The sequence below is a fragment of the Rhinopithecus roxellana genome, chromosome 4 (assembly GCF_007565055.1).
Source record: "Rhinopithecus roxellana isolate Shanxi Qingling chromosome 4, ASM756505v1, whole genome shotgun sequence".
NCBI classification, from domain to species: Eukaryota; Metazoa; Chordata; class Mammalia; order Primates; family Cercopithecidae; genus Rhinopithecus; species Rhinopithecus roxellana.
Genome location: NC_044552.1, coordinates 12,708,769 through 12,729,691, shown reverse-complemented (window position 1 = coordinate 12,729,691; position 20,923 = coordinate 12,708,769). Strand labels below are relative to the sequence as shown.

At 40.4% G+C, this 20,923-nt stretch overlaps 1 protein-coding gene across 1 annotated transcript in view; it reads right to left on the bottom strand.

Moving 5' to 3' along the window:
* Positions 1–20,923, bottom strand: part of CAGE1 (cancer antigen 1) — a 59,466-nt gene that overhangs the window by 28,277 nt on the left and 10,266 nt on the right. The window contains 6 exon segments of the mRNA XM_010381701.2: positions 6,452–6,559; positions 6,784–6,864; positions 9,724–9,834; positions 11,260–11,436; positions 14,495–15,550; positions 20,264–20,670. Coding sequence (XP_010380003.2) covers positions 6,452–6,559; positions 6,784–6,864; positions 9,724–9,834; positions 11,260–11,436; positions 14,495–15,550; positions 20,264–20,670 — 1,940 coding nt within the window.

Below are 20,923 nucleotides of genomic sequence, written 5' to 3'. Positions count from 1 at the left end.
GGTGCAGTGGTATTCTTTGTGGTTTTAATTTGCATCTTTTTTTTCTTTTTTTCTTTTTTTTTTGAGATGGAGTTTTGCTCTTGTTGCCCAGGCTGGAGTGCAGTGGCATGATCTCAGCTCACTGCAACCTCCGCCTCCCAGGTTCAAGCGATTCTCCTGCTTTGGCCTCCCAAGTAGCTGGGATTACAGGCGTGTGCCACCATGCCCGGCTAATTTTGTATTTTTTAGTAGAGATGGGGTTTCACCATGTTGGTCAGGTTGGTCTCAAACTCCTGACCTCAGGTGATCCACCCACCTCGGCCTCCCAAAGTGCTGAGATTACAGGTGTGAGCTACTTTGCCCGGCCTAATTTGCATCTTAATGATGTTAAGTATCTCTCCCACCTCTTCAGCATCTCCTTTCCTGAGTGGCCTGCCCCTGTGTGCTGCAGCACAGAGCGCAGGCACAGACCCACAGAAGTTGTGATGGGCCTCACTGACTGCCTTGAAGATGCAGGCTCTAAGGGCAGGGGTGAGTTAGGCAGAGGCTGGACACCCATGTTGGGTCATGTTCACAGCAACAGACATTTGACATAGCAGAGGAGGAAGTCCTCTTGGAGAGCTGCTCCCTGGGCAGCATGGATGACAGCCAGCGAGAGGCAGAGAAGCCAAGATGAGGTTCACCCAGTCCAGGTAAGACTGCTCAGTCATGAGCCCTCCAAACATATCCCAGGTTTGCTCCTCTCTGTATCCCAAATTTGTGGACACAGTTCCAAGTTAATAATATATTAATTTGCTTCAATGTATTATGAGGCACTGAAATCCAAATCACTATAAAACTGAGGTCAATACATCTTGTATTCACTTTCTGTTGCTGCTGTAGCAAATTACCACAAACTTAGTGGCTTCACACAACACAAAGTGATTGTCTTATAGTTCTGTAGGTGGGAAGTCTGGCACAGGTCTCACTGGGCTAAAGTCAAAGTGTCAACAGGGCTGTGCTCCTTTCTAGAGGCCTTAGGGGAGACTTTCCAGCTTCTAAATGCTGCCCACATCTTTGGCTTAGGTCCCCTCTCTTCATCTTCAGAGCTAGCAAATGTTATAGCTTTGAATATTCTTTATAGTGATATCTCCCTCTGACATGTCTGGGAAAGGTCCTCTACTTTTAAGAACTCATGATTACATTGGACCCACCCTAACAATCCAGGATAATCTACCCCTGAATCTCAAGGCCCTTGATTTAATCACATCTGCAAAGTCCATTCTGCCATGTTCTGGGGACTATGGTGTGGAAGTTTTTGGGGGTGCCATTATCCTGCTACGATACACCTGTTATGAGGTTCACCAAGGCCCTCCACGATTTGAGGTGCAGGCGGCCTGGCCATATGGTGAAGCCAGGGTATTTAGCTCTATCTAGGTGGTAATTCAAGGTTTGCTAAGAGGCTTTTACTTGCATTAACACATTTTCCTCATATAGGGTTGTCTTACATTCTGGTAGTGTCAACTTAGAGGGAAAGTATGTCAAGGTACACATAACATTCACCATGAACAGTGGATAAATCAGCCATCATTATTACTAGGCTTGCAGATTGAGATATGGTAAGAAAATTGGCTGACTGAGTTTCCAATTCTCCACATAAAGGTTTTGAGGTTGTGTACATACAATACAATATAAACCTGGCTGGGCGCGACAGCTCACGGCTGTAATCCCAGCACTTTGGGAGGCCAAGGTGGGCGAATCACCTGAGGTCAGGAGTTCAAGACCAGCCTGTCTAACATGGTGAAACCCCATCTCTATTAAAAAATACCAAAAAATTAGCCGGGTGGGGTAGTGCATGCCTGTATTCTCAGCTACTTGGGAGGCTGAGGCAGGAGAATCACTTGAACCCAGGAGGTGGAGGTTGCAGTGAGCCAAGATCATGCCACTGCCCTCCAGCCTGGATGACAGAGCAAGACTCTGTCTCGAAAAACAAACAAACAAATGCAATGTCAATCAGAAACTAAACATTAAGCCAGAATATATAGAGCAGGTGAGTAACAACATGCAGATACAAAGGTAACTAAGACCTACACTCCAGTGCCATATTTATTAATAAACTTCTTCATAGCTAAAACAAAATGGAAATCTAGTCAGTTACATAAATAATGACAAATCTGGTTGTCATTATTTATGTTATGAAAATATACCTGCTTCTAAAAGAGGAGCTTGTCCTAGTGGGCCCAAGATCTCTAAGGAAGTTCTCACCCAAGTGAAACAACCATGTCTCTGTAGCAAATGAGAAGGATGTTTCCTAGGATTGTTGAGGGTCTAACATCAGAGCACAACTCAGTAAAAGCAATTCTGTGAGGGCTGAGATAGTATGTTCCAAGCAGCAGCTTTCAGATCATGAACATGATTCAGGATATGACTCTTTATTAAGTGGTAAAATGAATTTATGACCAACATAAAAAAAGAAATGGAACAGAACAAAACAGAATTTTAAAACCCAATGTTTTAGCTGTGTGTGTGTGCATATAGGTATTCCATCAAGATGTAAAATGTATTTTTTCTAAACTGAGGATTACTACTAGAGGAACAAAAGAACTGCAAAGATAATCCTTCAGAGATACAAGAGCTCTGAAGCTCTTGCCAAGAGCTGGTCAGGAAATAGATTGATGTGATATCCTTCAGCAAGGATCTATGGTGCAAATATTGTTTCCCACTCTTGCTTTAGAAAGGAAATTAGGAAAATCACAACCAGGAAGGTGAGGGATAGGGTCAGAGTATCAGAAGAACTACTGTAAAATGCCAGGATGCTTGAGAGAACAAGAAAACAGATGGTAAAGTTGACATCTACGTAAACTAAGAATGTAAGATTCCATCCAGCAGGACAGCCCTCCCACCTGTGTGACCCAAGTTCTAGTGATGACTCTAGTCTCATCCTTAGAAGGTTGGTCAGTGGCAGAGAGGCCGGCAAACTATAAAGTATACTCAAGGTAACACCGGGCCAAATTCAGATACTGGCGGGTACCTTCTGTCGTTCAAGTGGACTGCAAGGTACTGGGTTTTGATTGTTTTCTTTTGGCTCACTTGGAAAATTTTTCCTAGAGCAGTAATTTTCTACTTTGCCTATTCCTTTCTTATTCTTGTGACTTCTTTACAATGTAACAAACTGTTAATTTTAAAGGCTACCAAAATAATAAATTAGGTAAATGTTTTACATAATATATGATTGCCATATTGAAGTGGTATGTTTTAGGACAGATTTTGATTTTTAAATTTTAACTACTCGATAATACTAGTGAGAGGATATCTCATTTGTATTAAAAGGTATCTATTTTACTGAAGATGGGATCTAGGAGGAACTCACTATAAGCCTATTTGAACTCTGAACATCAATATCATTAAATGGACTTTTGCCTTGTTCCCAGTGATCAAATCTCTGACTGTAGCAAGGTCTTCCTGGACCAGGAGACATTTTGCACTTGAGAGTTAAACACCCAGGATGCTCGAGCCAGTAGGAAGGCAAAGCTGAAGTCAAGGACCCTGTCTCAGAATGGAGGAGGACAGGCTGTAAATGGAGCAGATGGCAGGGTCAGAACTGTGAAGAGGTGCCAACAGCAAGGGGTCAGAAGGACATGAGAGAAGCACACGACGACGTGCCAGAGGAAGCATGAGCATCACCCTGCACTCCAGCGGCCACACCTTACTGGCCCGGAGTTCCTTACAGAATGAGGTGTGAATCTCTGGAGTACATTCTGCACTTCCAAACAATAAGAACAAAACTCTTTTTATCTTGAAAACTTTCATGCAAGTCTGAAGAATAACATAATGGACCTCCATGTTTCCATCACATAACTTCAACAATTACCAACATTTTCCATTACTGTTTTATCTTTCTCCAACTCTGCTCCTACCCCTACTACGCCACCTTTTTGTTCTCCTGGAGTACTTTAAAGCAAACCTTGTCATCATATTAATTCATTCATAAATACTTTTCAAAATGTAATACTAACAGGATGGGTGTGGTGGCTCACACCTGTAACCCCAGTACTTTGAGAGGCTGAGGCGGGTGGATCACCTGAGCTCAGGAGTTCGTGACTAGCCTGGCCAACGTGGCAAAACTACTAAAAATACAAAAATTAGCTGGGCATGGTGGTGGGTGCTTGTAGTCCCAGCTACTTAGGAGGCTGAGGCAGGAGAATCCCTTGAAACCCGGGGGGCAGAGGGTGCAGTGCCACTACACTCCAGCCTGGCAACAGAGCGAGGCTCCATCTCTAAAAACAAACAAGCAAATGTAATACTAACAGATAAGGGCTTTTAAAAACACAATGATACCACTATCACATCTATTAAAATCAATAATATCAACAATAATTTTGTAATATTATCTAATATGCTGAGTTCAATTTTCTATTATCTCACAAATGTCTTTCTATAGTGGTTGGTTGAGTTTCATACACTGCCTCTGGCTGATTTGTCCTTTAAGTCTCTAGCCTCTCTTAGTCTGTAACAGTTATTCCCTCTCCTTCCCTTCTCTTGTGCCAATTATTTATTTATTAGAGTCCTCCACCTTTAGGATTTGTCATTATGGTATGATCAAGTACATTTCTTTACCCACTGTAGTTTCTGTCTGCTGGTAGTTAGGTCTATAAGCTAGCTTTTACATTCAGCAGTTTTGGTAAGAAGCCTTGTGGATGGTGTCGTGTGCTTCCTCTGCACCATGTCAAGGGGCACAGGTCTGCCCGTCTCACCATTAGTGGGGCTGAGATTCATCAGTGGGTTCAAATATTGGTCAATATGACTCATTCATTAAAAACTCCTTATCAATCTTGAACCTAAAGGTTTTAGCAGCCATTATGATAGCTGCTTACATTCCTTAATCTATTCAGGAGTGCAAAATATAATTTTCTAAACTTATCTTTTCTTCGGCTTTTAATAGCTTACATTCTTCAATAAAGAACTCTCCCTCATCAATTATTTGGATACTCTGAGATAGGGTTTGTACAGCAAAGCCCACAGTGCGTTTTAAAGGTGATATGGTATGTTTGACACTCTACCATTTCTGACCTTGTTCCCATTCCAGCTCCCACTGCTGGGAACACTACTGGTCACTCTCATCATCTTTGTATCACCAGGGCCTGAAGCATAGGTACTGCTAATGGACAACAGAATGTATTGTATGCTGTCCTCTTAGTTCCCTATGCCCAAATTTTACTGGTCTTTAAGACCCAGCTGCCATCTCTTTCATAACCTGCACTTAGAAATAACCTCTTCTAGTCCTCAGACAAGTATCCACTCTGTTAGATGCCAGTCATTGTACCTCTTCTCTAAAAACTTTCCCCTTCCTCCTGATAAACAGTTATTTATGTATCTTCTTTTCTAGATTCCTTAGTAGTAGGGTTTATGTTTTGTTTCACTTTCTAGCTCCTTAGTGATTAGCATGTTTAATCTTTTCTGAGAAGTCAATAATAATTACTATTTTTTTTTTTTTTTTTTAGACAGAGTCTCACTCTGTCGCCCAGGCTGGAGTGCAGTGGTATGATCTCAGCTCACTGCAACCTCTGCCCTCTGCGTTCAAGCGATTCTCCTGCCTCAGCCTCCCGAGTAGCTGGGATTACAGATGCCTGCCACCGCGCCCAGCTAATTTTTTGTATTTTTAGTAGAGATGGGGTTTCACCATCTTGTTCAGGCTGGTCTTGAACTCCTGACCTCATGATCCACCTGCCTTGGCCTCCCAAAGTGCTGGGATCACAGGTGTGAGCCACTGCACCCAGCCAATAATTACTTCTTAAATGAAAAAAAAAAAAAAAAAATTAGAAAAGAGGAAAGCTTTGAAACTTCATGTTATTAGACAGTTTCTTTTCTATTAAAGGTGAGTTGTATGTAATGAATTTGGTATAGCATGCTGCTTTTAACCATTTAAAAAATATGATGGTAGACTTATCTAATTAACTCCTATAAAAATTCCTTATGTTAATCAGACGTTTTCATTTTAGTGAGATCCAACTGAGTTCCGAAATTGCTCTATAACTATCTAGATTCTAAGATCACATTTTCATTTTCTTTTAACACATTTTTCCTATTTTATCTGCCTTTATCTTTACAATACCATCTAAAATACATTATGAGTGTTATTGCCTAAAGCACACCTTAACCATGGTGTTGTACACAGCTATTACTGTAGCATATGCAACAGTATTAGTGTACTTCATCTACTATGAAAAAACAGCACTTTTTCTTTTAATTTCTGCATTTGGAAGGAGATAAATCTGATTAGTCTAAACAGAAATGAGGTGGGACAATATTTAAAATTTCAAAACCCAAAAATGCAAACTTCAATTCTATATTCTTGTGGGTAAATAATAATGCCATGATGTCAGTGTATGGCCGTTTTAATAAGCCAGTTTTTTGAAGGACAATTTCTTAAACTTGTTAGTAAAATATTGTCGTGTATAAAAATAATAGCAAGGTAACAAAAGGTCTTTCTTACCAAGAAATCAAGCTCCTCATTTAGACTGTGGTGCTTATCCAGTTTGGCTCCCAGAAAGGTAGGTACATCTCTGATACTCTTGGCTTCATCTGAATCACAGTCTGTGACCTGAGATTAAATATATTTGTTCTCACTTTCAATCATTTCATACTCCTTGGAATACTTGACAATAAATACTTATTAGTTTAAAAATCAAAGAGATTATGTGGCTGAAATAATAAAAGTGTAGAACTAAGTACTAGAAGGACTTCAACAAATTTACCAACAGAGCATAAATATCTGAAAATGTATATTTTATGTTAAAGATAGTACATAGTAAATATTAAGCTCACCTTAATAGCATCATCTTGAAATGCTTTTTCCTTAGCAATTAAATCTCTAAAGGTTGTGATTCTATCTTTATGTTTCAGTAGCTAAGAAAAGGAAAACACTCTGTATTTTAGAGAGGAAATACAACTACACTCTAATATTTATAATAAAATAATCAAACCGGGCTGGGCATGGTGGTTCACGCCTATAATCCAAGCACTTTGGGAGGCTGAGGGGGGTGGATCACCTGAGGTCAGGAGTTCAAGACCAGCCTGACTAACACGGTGAAACCCTGTCTCTACTAAAAAATACCAAAATTAGCCGGGCATAGTGGTGAGCACCTGTAATCCCAGCTACTCAGGAGACTGAGGCAGGAGAATTGCTTGAACCTGGGAGGCAGAGGTTGCAGTGAGCCGAGATGGCGCCACTGCACTCCGGCCTTGGCGTCACAGCAACACTCTGTCTCAAAATAATAATAATAATAATAATAACAAAATAAAATAAAAATCCAACCATGCACAGTCTAACAGTCTTCAAAAAACATACAAAAATATATTTTTACAGCTCTCGTGAGGAAAATAATTCACACAGCAGGTCCAAGACTGCGAGGCTTAGAGAGGCCTGCTGGCAAGGCTGCCCTGTGACTGGCATTTGGAAAGCTGGACTGTGGGAAGTTTTCCACCATTCTCTGATGTAAATGGCTTATGGTGCTTAACCTACTTGCCCAAAGCATGGGACTTAAGCTGAGCATCTACTTTCCTTCCAGGGATCCGGAATTTTGGCACGTACTAGGCAGAGGGTGCTTATGTGAACTGCTCCCAGTATGTGAACTGCTCCCAGTAAAAACCCCGGGCACTGGGTCTCTAAGAAGCCTCACTGGTAGATGACACTTCCACACCTGTGGTTGTAACTCATTGCTGGGGGAATGAAATGCATCCCGTGTGACTCCATGAGGACTCTTGGAAGCCTGAGTTTTGCTTCCTCTAGACGATGCCCCTGTGCTTTTCCCTTGGCTGATTTTGCGTTGTATCCTTTGCTGTGGTAAGTCATAGCTATGAGGACGACTCACAGTCCTTCAGCTAATCATCAAACCTGGGGGTGGTCTTGGAGTCTCCAAGGAGTTATCCTAACATACAATTGTTGTTACAGTCAGGCTATTAAAATTTTTCCTTAAAGAAAAAAAAAAATAGCCAAATCTGGGTATAATTTATAATCATTTCTTATTTGTTCCTTCAGTATAATAATAACCTTAATATCCAATATTTAAACTGATTAGTGAAGTGTGGTGCACAAAATATTTTTTATTCTTTATTGTGAACATTTTCCAGTATTTAAAATAGAGAAGAAACTTTAATAAACCCCATGTAACTATCATTCAGCTTCAATAATTAACAGCTAATGGTCAATGTCATTTGTATCCTCAATCACTGCCCTCCTCTGTCCATCCCCCTTCACTGAATCAAACTGCACGCATCATATCACCTGTCAGTACTTCAGTAATTACAGAAATTAACCGAAAGAGCATAGATATCTGAAAGAAATATTTTTGGTTTCTTGTTTTGTTGTTTTGCTTTTTGTTGTTGTTGTTGGTTTGTTTTGAGACAGGGTTTTGAGACTTGCCTCACCACAACTTCAACCTCTCTGGGCTCAGGTGATCCTTGCACCTCAGCCTCCAGAATAGCCGGGACACAGGTGTGTGCCACCACGCCTGGCTAAGTTTTGTATGTTTTGTAGAGACAGAGTTTCCCCATGTTGCCCAGGCTGATCTCAAACTCCTGGGCTCAGGCCATCTGCCTGCCTTAGCCTCCCAAAATGCTGGGATTACAGGCATGAGCAACTGTGCGCAGCCTGAAATTGTATTTTTGTAATATCCTCAGTTGGGCTTAATTTTGAAAGCTGTTTAGAGAAGTGGAGGCCAGTTGTTTCTCTGCATGGCTATGCTCATACATTGGTCCTATCCTTTACAGGCTGGCTAGGAGGCAGAGAGATTCTTCAGGATACCCGCAAGACATCAGTTCGGAGAAGTGCTACAGAACTGAATTTGTTATGATCCAAGATTCCAGGTTTGAATATATTTTGATTCCTTAGCCAGAAAAAGTTGTCATTTCTGCATTCCTCTCAGATTCAAAATGGTACAATTTGACATCCTGTTATCACCTTCCCTATTTAATTCTCTTCATTTTATCCTTCAATCTCCATTCCACAATGCCTAGAAAAGCATACTTGAGGCCGGGTGCGGTGGCTCACACCCATAATCCCAGTACTTTGGTAGGCTAAGGCAGGTGGATCACCTGAGGTCAGGAGTTCGATGGTTGCATTTCATTAAATTCGGCCTGGCCAACATGGTGAAACCCCATCTCTACTAAAAATACAAAAATTAGCTGGGCGTGGTGGCACACACCTGTAATCCCAGTTACTTGGGAGGCTGAGGCAGGAGAATCGCTTGAATCTGGGAGGTGGAGGCTGCAGTGAGCCAAGATCATGCTGCTGCACTCCAGCCTGAGCAACAGAGCAAGACTCTGTCTAAAAAAAACAAAAAACAAAAAACAAAAAAAAAAATTAAAGAAAAAAGTAACTAAACAAAAGTCAAGAACCTCTGAACTCACCCTTCACCCACCTGAGAAATAAAATTGTTTTAAATGTTTCCATTATTCCAAAGGATGAAGTTTGAAATCGCTATAGGAAAATCAAAATAAATGACCCTTTGGGAATCAGTAGTGCCATGCAAAAATGAAAAAAATTATCATACTAAATTTTTTGTAGGTTTTCCAATATAGACAAGCAATAAAACAAGTCAAATGTTGAACATTTTTTCTCTTTAGTGAGGGGCACAGTAAAAGTTATCTAGTCCCCCCCAAAAATTTTTTAAATCATTCCAACTTTAAGAGTTACTTCCTCACTACCTTTTAACTATTTTTTCATTAAAAATAATATAAATTTTAGATGAAGAATAAATATAGTACCTCTTTATCTAAATTTTTCTTTTTAAGATGGAGGCTCTTCAATTTTTGCAGCATTATATCACTAACCTTCTCACTCTCTTTGAAATGTTCGGCATCAGAATTGGTGATGTCCTAAGGATAAGTCTCAGAAGCTAGATGAAAAAGTTTTTACTAAAGTTAAAAGGAAGTAAAAAACATGCATATGAAACAAAAACAAATCTCCTTTCAGTAAGTAAGCAAATCAAAAGAGGTAAAATCATATCGAACTCTATTCCTCAATTACTCATCAGAAGGCATCTAATAAAGGGTTAGTACGGAAAGACTTCATTCTTTTAATTTTAATTTTAATTTTTTTTTTTTTTGAGACAGAGTTTTGCTCTTTCGCCTAGGCTGGAGTTCAGTGGCGCGATCTCTGCTCATGCAAACTCTCCCCACTGGGTTCAAGCGATTCTCCTGCCTCAACCGCCCAAGTAGACGGGATTATAGGCACCCACCACCACACCCAGCTAATTTTTGTATTTTTAGTAGAGATGGGTTTCGCGATGTTCGCCAGGCTGGCCTTGAACTCCTGACCTCAGGTGATCCGCCTGCCTCGGCCTTCCAAAGTGCTGGGATTACAGGCGTGAGCCACCTGGCTGTGCATGTCCCTTAATTGTTTTTTTCATTAAATGCAGTGCTTATAAGCTCCCAGGGGCCGGGCGCGGTGGCTCAAGCCTGTAATCCCAGCACTTTGGGAGGCCGAGACGGGCGGATCACGAGGTCAGGAGATCGAGACCCTCCTGGCTAACACGGTGAAACCCCGTCTCTACTAAAAATACAAAAACTAGCCGGGCGAGGTGGCGGGTGCCTGTAGTCCCAGCTACTCGGGAGGCTGAGGCAGGAGAATGGCGTAAACCCGGGAGGCGGAGCTTGCAGTGAGCTGAGATCCGGCCACTGCACTCCAGTCCGGGCGACAGAGCGAGACTCCGCCTCAAAAAAAAAAAAAAAAAAAAGAAAAAAAAAAAAGAAAAAGAAAAAGCTCCCAGGACCGAAGCATCATTTCCCCATCTTAAAGATAAAGAAGCTGAAGTGGAGGTTAGGTCACTACTTGGTCAAGTCACACAGCTAGGAAATGATAAGCCAGCATCTGAACTCCTCTGACAGCAACTTCACTTTTCATTCTACTAATGGACAAAACTCTACACTGCCCTTCCCCGGCTCCTAACCAAAAGTGGTATTTCAGATTGGGCAAACAGCTCATTAACGTGAATAATCACTAATCACTGGGCACAGACTGACCAGAGCACAAGACTACTGCTCTGGGAAGGCATCCCTAAAACGTGGGAAGTACTTAAGAAAGGGGTTCTTTTTATCTTGTTACATTTTATCTTTCTGTACACTTGTGAGGATTCAGTGTTCAAGAAAGAAAAGCAGAAAGAAGACATGGGGCGAAGAAGGGCTGGATGGATGGCTTAGGGGTCTGTATTTCATCTTCAATTCTTCATTTTCCTCTTCCACAACTTAATTCCTTTTATTGCCTCTCTTTTAGTCCAACCCTATTATTTATTCCTCCCCTACTAAAATATCTAATATGTGTTTTATTAGCTGGCACTTGAGAAGTCCCACCATCAGAGCCAGAACACTGTGCATTCTGGAGGCCAGTCGAGAAGATCTTTTTATATCTGCAGGATTCAGGCTCTCTTCTTCACAAGGTGAGCAAGCCAGGAGCAGATTAGAATGTGTCGTTTTTGTATGCTACATGCACGTAATTCAGATTTATCAAAAAATGACGAAGAACCTGAAATATCTTTTAAGTAAAATGCTGTATAAAATGCCACTCTTAAAAACCTTGGGTGATAGTTCTCAAACTTCTTGATCTTAGGATCCCTTTAGAAATTAAAACTGAGAATATTTTAAAATATTTGTTTACTAATTCTTTTAAAGTAGCAATAAATCCATTATGTATAAACATAAATAACAATTTATGTATTTATTTTTGAGCCAGGGTCTCACTCTGTCACACAAGCTGGAGGGCAGTAGTGTGAACACGGCTTGCTGCAGCCTCAAATGCCTAGGCTCACATAATCCTCCTACCTCAGCCTCCCCAGTAGCTGAAGCCACAGGTGCATGCCACCACATTTGGCTAATTTTTCATATTTTTTGTAGAGATGGGGGTCTCACCATGTTGCCCAGGCTGGTGTTGAACTACTGGGCTCAAGCACTGTTCTTGCCTTAGCCTCCCAAGTGCTGGGATTGCAAGTGTGAACCACTGTGCCCAACTAACAACAATTTTTAAATAGAACAATTACCACATTTTTCAAAACAAAATATTTGTGAAAAGAATGGCACTGTTTTGCATTTTTTCCAAATATTTTCAGTGCTGGCTTAATTGAAGATAGCTGGATTCTCATATTTGCTTCACACATTCCATCAGCCGTGAGAGCAATTACATCATCACACATCGTGTGGCTTCTGGAAAACTCCACTGTACACTTGTGAAAAAATGAGAGTAAAAAAGGCGACAATGTCTTAATATTACTATAAAAATACTTTTGACTTCACAGATACTCCCAGGCCATACTTTGAGAAGACAGAACTAGAGTTCATGAAAAGCAAAACTATAAGCAGAGTAAGTATGAATTCAGAGTGTTAGAGAAATTGATTAATCAAAATAAAATAAGGAACTTAAAAAAAGGCTCAAGAAGAAAATTATATACCATGCTAAATTTCTGTACAATTAAACTAACTCATTTAGAGCTTACCAATTCAAAATTCATCATGATTTGGTTAGGAGCTCTAGTTAAGATGGCTTAGGTCAGTGGTTCTCAAAGTGTGATTCCAGGACCAGCAGCATCAACAACTGGGATCTTGCTAGAAATGCACATTCTCAGGCCCCATCCCAGAATTACTGAATCAGAAACTCTAGGGTAGGGCCAGCAATATGTGTTTTAACAAGCATTTCAGGGAATTTTGAAGAATGTTCAAGTTTGAAAATCACTAGCTTAGATAATCCTTTTTTCTTAGATCTTAGATTAATTTAGGAAAAGAATATTTTCCTAAGAATCCTTAAAAACAGTAAAATCTAAAGAAAAATTAAAATGATTACAGATTCATAAAAGAGGGTCCACTAACGACATCTTAAGGTAACATCAGCTCAGTTCAAGTTATTAAAACAAATACAAAAATAGGCCGGGTATAGTGGCTCAAGCTTGTAATCCTAGCACTTTGGGAGGCCGAGGAGGGTGGATCACCTGAGATTGGGAGTTTCAGACCAGGCTGGCCAACATGGCGAAACGCTGTCTCTACCAAACCTACAAAAAAAAGTTATCTGGGCTTGGTGGTGTGTACCTATAATCCCAGCTACTCGGGAGGCTGAGGCAGGAGAATCACTTGAACCTGGGAGGCAGAGGTTGCAGTGAGAGGGGATCGCACCACTGCACTCCAGACTGGGCAACAGAGTGAGAGTCTGTCTTAATAAATAAATAAATAAATAAATAAATAAATAAATAAATAAATAAATAAAACAAATACAAAAAATTAACTTGCACATTTTTCTAGTTCAGATTAGCCTTCTTTCTAAGGAATCAGTTACTAAGATTTTACTATACATACTTTAAGGCCTACACAACGGAAATAGATCTGCTCTGTCTTGTGAAAATTAGTGCTTCCACAATGTGTTTCCAGGTTCTTGGCTGCCAAAAAAAGCCTTTTGAACTACATATAATAAAGGATTACAGCTTCTCCAAACATATTGATATGGTTCTGATGCTGTTCTTAAATGCATAAAACTAGCATATGATATAGGTTTGTTTTGCCTTGTAAACCAAACATGCAATTGTATTATTTTGTTTTGTTGATGAATAGGATTGAGAGATGACTTAGAAAATCTTTCCTCAAAGGAACTCTGGGGCTAGACATGGTGGCTCACACCTGTAATTCTAGCACTTTGGGAGGCTGAGGCAGGTGGATCACTTGAGGTCATGAACTTGAGACAAGCCTGGCCAACTTGGTGAAACCTCATCTCTACTAAAAATACAAAATTAGCAGGGCATGGTGGCATGTGCCTGTAATCCCAGTTACTCGGGAGGCTGAGGCAAGAGAATCACTTGAACCTGGGAGGCAGAGGTTGCAGTGAGCCACAATAGCGTCACTGCACTCCAGCCTGGGCAACAGAGCAATACTGTCTCAAAAAAAAAAAAAAAAAAAAAAAGTTAACTGCTGGGAGATGCTGTTGATGACTGGCAATGAGTACCCACAAAATTCCCAGGTGAACTGCCACCTCTACCAAAATAATCACAAGAAGGCAGGAAGAGCTGTTCTTTGAATACTCATGAACCCAAATAAACTTCTCCAAACCTGTGGTGTATTTTCCTTTCCATATCTGTTTTTTGTTTTTCTTTCTTCTTTTTTTTTTTTTTTTTTTGAGACAGAATCTTGCTCTGTCACCCAAGCTGGAGTGCACTGGCACAGCCATAGCTCACTGCAGCTTCAAACTCCTGAGCTCATGCAATTCGCCCGTCTCAGCCTCCCGAATAGATAGGACTACAGGCGCACACCACCATTCATGGCAGATTGGCTGATATAAAAAATGTTTTGTAGAGATGGGGTCTCACTATGTTGCCTAGGCTGGTGTCAAGCTCCGAGCCTCAAGAGATCCTCCCGCCTCAGCCTCCCAAAGTGCTGAGATCTGTTTCTTTCTTTAAGAATTATTTCTGCAAACAAATACAAGTAAGTGCCACATCTAAATATGCATCACCAGACCACTAGAAACTCTTGAAAGTCCGCATTAGAGATTTAGAATGTGTATCAATACCTTGGTAATATCTGACTTCATGACTTCCTCTAATTGCTCCTTTAACTGAGCTGTCTCAGATTTAGGGACATAATTTTGCTCTTCACTCCTTGCAACCTGCTGTTTAAGTTTTTTATTCTCATTTTTTACTTCGTTGATTTGCTGCTGAAGTTTTATATTCTTAGCTCTTTCATTTTCAGACATAAATTGCAAATTTTTAACCTGAGTGAGCAATTTCTCAAGTCTAGATTTCAGTTTCTGTCTTTCTTCCAGGTTTTCCTTGTTACGTTTCTGGAATTCCTCCTGTAAAGACAAGAACTCTTGCTCTTGGGTCTCTTTTTCCCGTTTCAACAAGTCCAAAGCAGAAGCTGTGGCCTTTTCCTGTTCTTTTTTGAGTTGTAGTCTCTCTACCTCTTCCTCTTTCTTGCTTAAGGTTTTGTCCATCTCTAAATACTGACTTATAGATTTATTTTTTTGTTGCATTTCAGTCATGTACCTTTCCTGTAAACGCACATAATTAGCCTTGATCTTCTCAAATTGAAGCTGTAACATTTCCTTTTCATTCCTGGATTCCTGAAGATGTTTTTGGGTGTTAGCTAAAATCTCTTGCAAATTCTGCAATGTCTTTTTGGTATCACTTTTCTCTAGGATTACTTTGTATTTGTCTTCAATTAATTCTTCAACATTCTCCTTTAGCTTATTGATGACATCAGTGAACACTTGCTATTTGGTAATCTTCATCTGTAGTTCTTTAACCCTCTTCTCTAAATACAGGTTACTACACTGGAGTTCTTGGATTTGCGCCTCCTGCCTTCTGTTCATATGTTTTAATTTCTGCAAGATTTCATTTAAAGCCATGTCCTCTTGAACAGGTTGTAAGCTTTCAGCACTTTGCTCCATGTCAGGCATCTCACAGTTCTCCCGAGATGCTTTACTCCTCCAGAAGATGCCTGCCGAAGACCAAGTTGAGACAATTTCTGGCCTCTCCATACCCTCTGCTGTGACTTCCTTTGCATAACTGACTGACATCTCAGGAATCTCCCCATAATTCTGTATTTCTTTCGAAGGAACTGCAGTCTGTAAATTATAATAAACAAAGTAAGTGTGAATGAGTAGAAAGATCATGAACTTTCAAGTCACATAGGGCTGGCCTTGAATTCTGTTAGTAGATCCCCTATTTGGTTTCCTCCACTATAAAGTAACGATACTACCTACTTCCAATAATAATGCCTATTAACAAAAGTTAATACCTATGTATTAATTGCTAAATGTTTGTACAGCACCTAACAGCACAGCAGAGCACAGGCAGTAGGTATATGACAGATATATATCCCATTTACTTTGACAAAAGGAAAATTAAACTTTTATCCTCTTACCATTTTCTATCATGCAAACTTCCCTGCACACATATAAGATGCTTTGACTTCAAATGAATTCAGACAAATAAATCTATCAATTACCTTATAGACTGCAAGGTCTCTCTCTCTTTTTTTTTTTTTTTTTTTTTTTACATTTTATTATTGGGCCAAAAGTTTGGATTTTTAGGGAAGGTCTCTTCTCTTTTGAATATTTTTTTTTCCACATTTAGACTATTTTCTAATTATTCTGTGACTCTTAGGAACATCAGAATGGCAGAAGAACATGCCTCATGATTGACTTTATGCTGACGATACAGGTTTCAGGGAGGTTACAAAAGGACAATAGGCCGGCCGAGGCGGCTCACGCCTGTAATCCCAGCACTTTGGGAGGCCGAGGTGGGTAGATCACTTGTGGTCAGGAGTTTGAGACCAGCCTGGCCAACATGGTAAAACCCATCTCTGCCCAAAATACAAAAATTAGCCAAGCGTGGTGGCACATGCCTGTAATCCCAGCTACTCAGGAAGCTGAGTGAGGCAGAAGAATCACTTGAACATAGGAGGTGGAAGTTGCAGTGAGCTGAGATTGCACCACTGCACTCCAGCCCGGGCGACAGAGCGAGACTCTGTCTCAAAAAATAGTAATAATAAAATAAACAAAAATAAAAAAGACAGTACATTGTGGTAAGAAATGGTGAAATGAATATGACATTAAAAACCCAGGGCCAGGTGCGGTGGCTCATGCTTGTAATCCCAGCACTTTGGGAGGCTGAGGTGGGCGGATCATGAGGTCAGGAGATCAAGACCATCCTGGCCAACATGGTGAAACCCCATCTCTACTAAAAATACAAAAAATTAGCCGGCTCTGGCAGTGCACGCCTGTAGTCCCAGCTACTCAGGAGGCTGAGGCAGGAGAATTGCTTGAACCCTGGAGGCAGAGGCCGCAGTGAGCCGAGATGGTGCCACTGCACTCCAGCCTGGCAAGAGCGAGACTCCACTCAGAAAAACAACAAACAAACAAAAAGCGAAGCCCAGGCCAGGCACAGTGGCTCATACCTGTAATCCCAACACTTTGGGAGCCCAAGGTGAGAGGATCCCTTGAGGCCAGGAGTTCGAGACCAGCCTGGGTAACATAGTGAGACCCTATCTCTACAAAAAAATATTTTAAAAATTAGTCAGGTGTGGGGGCACGTGCCTGTAGTCCTAGCTCTTTCGGAAGCTGAGGCAGGAGGATTTCTTGTGGGCCATGATCACACTGCTCTCCAATCTGAGTAACAGAGCAAGACCTCATATGTAAAAAATAAATAAATAAAAACCCAGTAACAGGTAGTGGTGCGCTGTATAATTCTGTGGAATTTAGAGACAAGGACTTCTGTATTTTGTTTTTTGAGTTCGTCCTTCTGCAGAACCTTGCATCTTAATGGTTTTTCATTGTTCTGGGATAAAGATAACTATCATTACTGAGACCTACAAGGCCCTAATATCTTGCTCTTGATATCTACTATGGTTTAAATGCATTCCCTAAAGTTCATGTGCCAGAAGCTTAATCCCCAATGCAACAGTGTTGGAAGATGGGGCCTAGTAAGAGGTGAATAAAAATGACTAAATGTTGTTATCACAGGAGTGTGTTAGTTATTACAAGTGGATTTATTACAAAAGTGAGTTGGGGGCTGCACAGTGGCTCACACCTGTAATCTCAGCACTTTGGGAGGCTGAGGTGGGTGGATCACAAAGTCAGGAGATTGAGACCACCCTGGCTAACACTGTGAAATGCTGTCTCTACTAAAAATACAAAAAATTAGCTGGGCGTGGTGGCACATGCCTGCAATCCCAGCTACTGGGAAGGGTGAAGCAGGAGAATCGCTTGAACCCAGGAGGTGGAGGTGGCAGTGAGCCAAGATGGCGCCACTGCACTCCATCCTGGGCAACACAGCGAGAATCCATCTCAAAATAAATAAATACATAAATACATAAATAAATAAAAGTGAGTTCGGCCTCCACTTGCTCCCTTGATCTCACCCTCTTTTGCCCCTCCACTTCCCATCATGAAATGACAGCACAGAGACCCTCGTGTGATGTTGGCACCATGGACCTAGCCTCCAGAACCGTGAGCCAGATAAATTTCTATTCATTATAAATTGCCCAGTCTGTGATATAGTTGCAGCAGTATGGAATGAACTAAAGCAGTAGCTGGCCCGCACCACCTGTCTTCATCTGCTATGCCCCTCCTCCTTCCTCCAACTCTGATCTTCCTGGACTCAGGGCTTCCTTCAGGTCCCAGTAGGTACCATGCTTCCTGCGGCCACAGGATTTGCAAACATTATTCCTTCTGTGTGGCATGTTCTCCTACCCCTAGCTGCCTAATTCACTCCTACTCATCCTTTACAGCTCAGCTCAATGATCATTTCTTCAGGGATGCCTTCCCCAGACTCCCTGATCAGGGTTGTATCCTAATCATAGATGCCCATCCTACTTATATTTGCAGCACTTATCATAGTTGCAAGTTTATACGTTAACTTTATATAGCATCATAGCATATGTAGTAACTTTATATAACATGCTCTACATATACTTTGTATGTAACTTTATTCACATAACTTACTGATCTTATCATAGTTGCAAGTTCACATTTATTTGTGTGATTATTTGATTAATGACTACCTCCTCTAGTAGGATGTTGTTTTCATGAGGACAAGAACTACATCTTTTTGTCTGTTTTCTAACCATTACCTAATACGTAGTACAGACCTGGCATGTAATAGATGCCTAAAAGTATCTTTTGACTGAATGGAAAATGGCTAAATGCAATGGAAAGAGGAAAGAACAATCTTGAGAAACCCTATTTAGGCTGATTTTTTAAATGTTGTTTTCCAGAAATCAACATGGACAAATGAAGTTCTTTTTTTTTTTTTTTGAGACAGAGTCTCGCTCTGTCGCCCAGGCTGGAGTGCAGTGGCCGGATCTCAGCTCATTGCAAGCTCCACCTCCCGAGTTTGCGCCATTCTCCAGCCTCAGCCTCCCGAGTAGCTGGGACTACAGGCACCTGCCAACACGCCCGGCTATTTTTTTTTTTTTTTTTTTTTTTAGTAGAGACGTGTTAGCCAGGATGGTCTCGATCTCCTGACCTCACGATCCGCCCATCTCGGCCTCCCAAAGCAAATAAGTTTCAAGTGCTGTCATCTACTTTCAAAAAAATGAAAATGCTCATACTTGTAAATAAGGCTTTATAGTCATAGTGTTTCCCATCAAACTCACATTGAAAAGGTATTATTGGCCAGGTGTGGTAGCTCACACCTGTAATCCCAGCACTTTGGGAAGCCAAGGCGGGTGGATCATTTGAGGTTAGTAGTTCAAGATCAGCCTGGCCAACATGGTGAAACTCCGTCTCTACTAAAAATACAAAAAAAAATTAGCCAGGTGTGGTGGCACATGCCTGTAATCCCAGCTATGCAGGAGGCTGCAGCAGGAGAATTGTTTGAATCCAGGAAGCAGAGGTTGCAGTGAGTCAAGATCATGCCACTGCACTCCAGCCTGGGCAACAGAGTGAGACTCCATATCAAAAACAAAACAAAACAACAAAAAAAAGAGAAAAGGTATTACTTATACTATTCTTGAATTTTATCTATTTTCCCATACCAATTCCTAGTATTTTTAATTTTTTTGTTCAGAAAGTACAGAGAATATATACTGTCGGTATCTTCAGTGCTCTGAGGATACTACATGTGTGCTCGGAATCAATAACCAAATGATAAACTAATATTTTCACTTTAGTAGAAAAATTAGTATTTTTTGCTTGTCAATAGAAATCCAATAGGACAGACAAATCTTGTTTTTCTTGAAAAATTAATTAGTGCTTCAGTACTCCTTCCTCTTCTTAACCTTTCCATTACTGTAAACTCTGCTACTGCCAGCCAGTTTGATTCAACAAATATAAAAGCTTATTATATTCAGGTTGCTCTGTCTACACAGCAGCCATTCTTTTGTTTCTTTACTTCTCTAATACACTTGCTTTTGATGAAAAAAATTATAGTTAAAAAAGCTTATTACATTCAAGGAACCATATAGACGCTGTGGTGCATGAGAGGGTAAGACAAGAGTCCTGAACCTTAGAGAAATTACCATTTGGTAGAGCTAATCCTCAAGTATGGACTTGAGGATTATTTTTTTTACCAGAAAAATTTATTTCTGAATTGGCTAAGATCTCAGAATGCATTTTCCCCGGAGAAGCAAAGTCCCTCATGCTAACTGGGTGATTTAGCACTACTTGGAAAAGTCTCAGATTATATATATATAATTTTTTTTAACGAATCCTTTAATACTCCACAGGCTTTATTGACTATCACAATCGTACCTCCCTCTGCTTTATAATTAACTCTCAGATGAACTAGGTTAGAACTATTCTCTTTATAAATGGTTTTACAATATTATTGTGTACACTTTCCTTACACAAGAAGCTTAGAGGTTGGCTAGGGTTGAGGGCAGATTCCTTGGCAGTACTTTTAGCCAGTGATTTTTCTGGAAATTTCAGGGTCTCTCCACTGCAGTGGATTAGAGGCAGGCTTCTAGGAGGAGGCTGTCTAAAATACTCGTTACCAAGTTGGTCTGTATTTGCAGAAACACTAGTTTCCACTGGATTTTCTTCCTTAAATGAGTCTTGCTTTATATTGTCTTTTGCATAATTATAAACTTGACTTTGAAATTCTGGTTTCTCTGTCATTTCATCATCAAATGCTTCTACCCAGTGAAATTTGCAAGCGGTGTCAAATTGTTTCAAGGAAGATATGCTGATGGTGTCAACTGGCTGAGTTAGTACATTCTTTGAGTAATTTTCAATGTTGTTGCCTCATAAGAAAGAGAAAGAAGGAAATAAAAATGAGTACACCATGAACTTGGATGGTAACAGTTATATTTATATTTATCAAATAAACTGCTGTAGCCACTTACAAATTATATAATATTTCAACCTTATTTACTGTGTGAATTTTAGCATGGTTTTATGCTAGCAAACAAAACAAAACTTTTTACATGGGGGAAAGAAGTCCCCAAATGACTGCTACAAAAAAGTTTGTTATATGTAATTCTGGTCAAATACAAT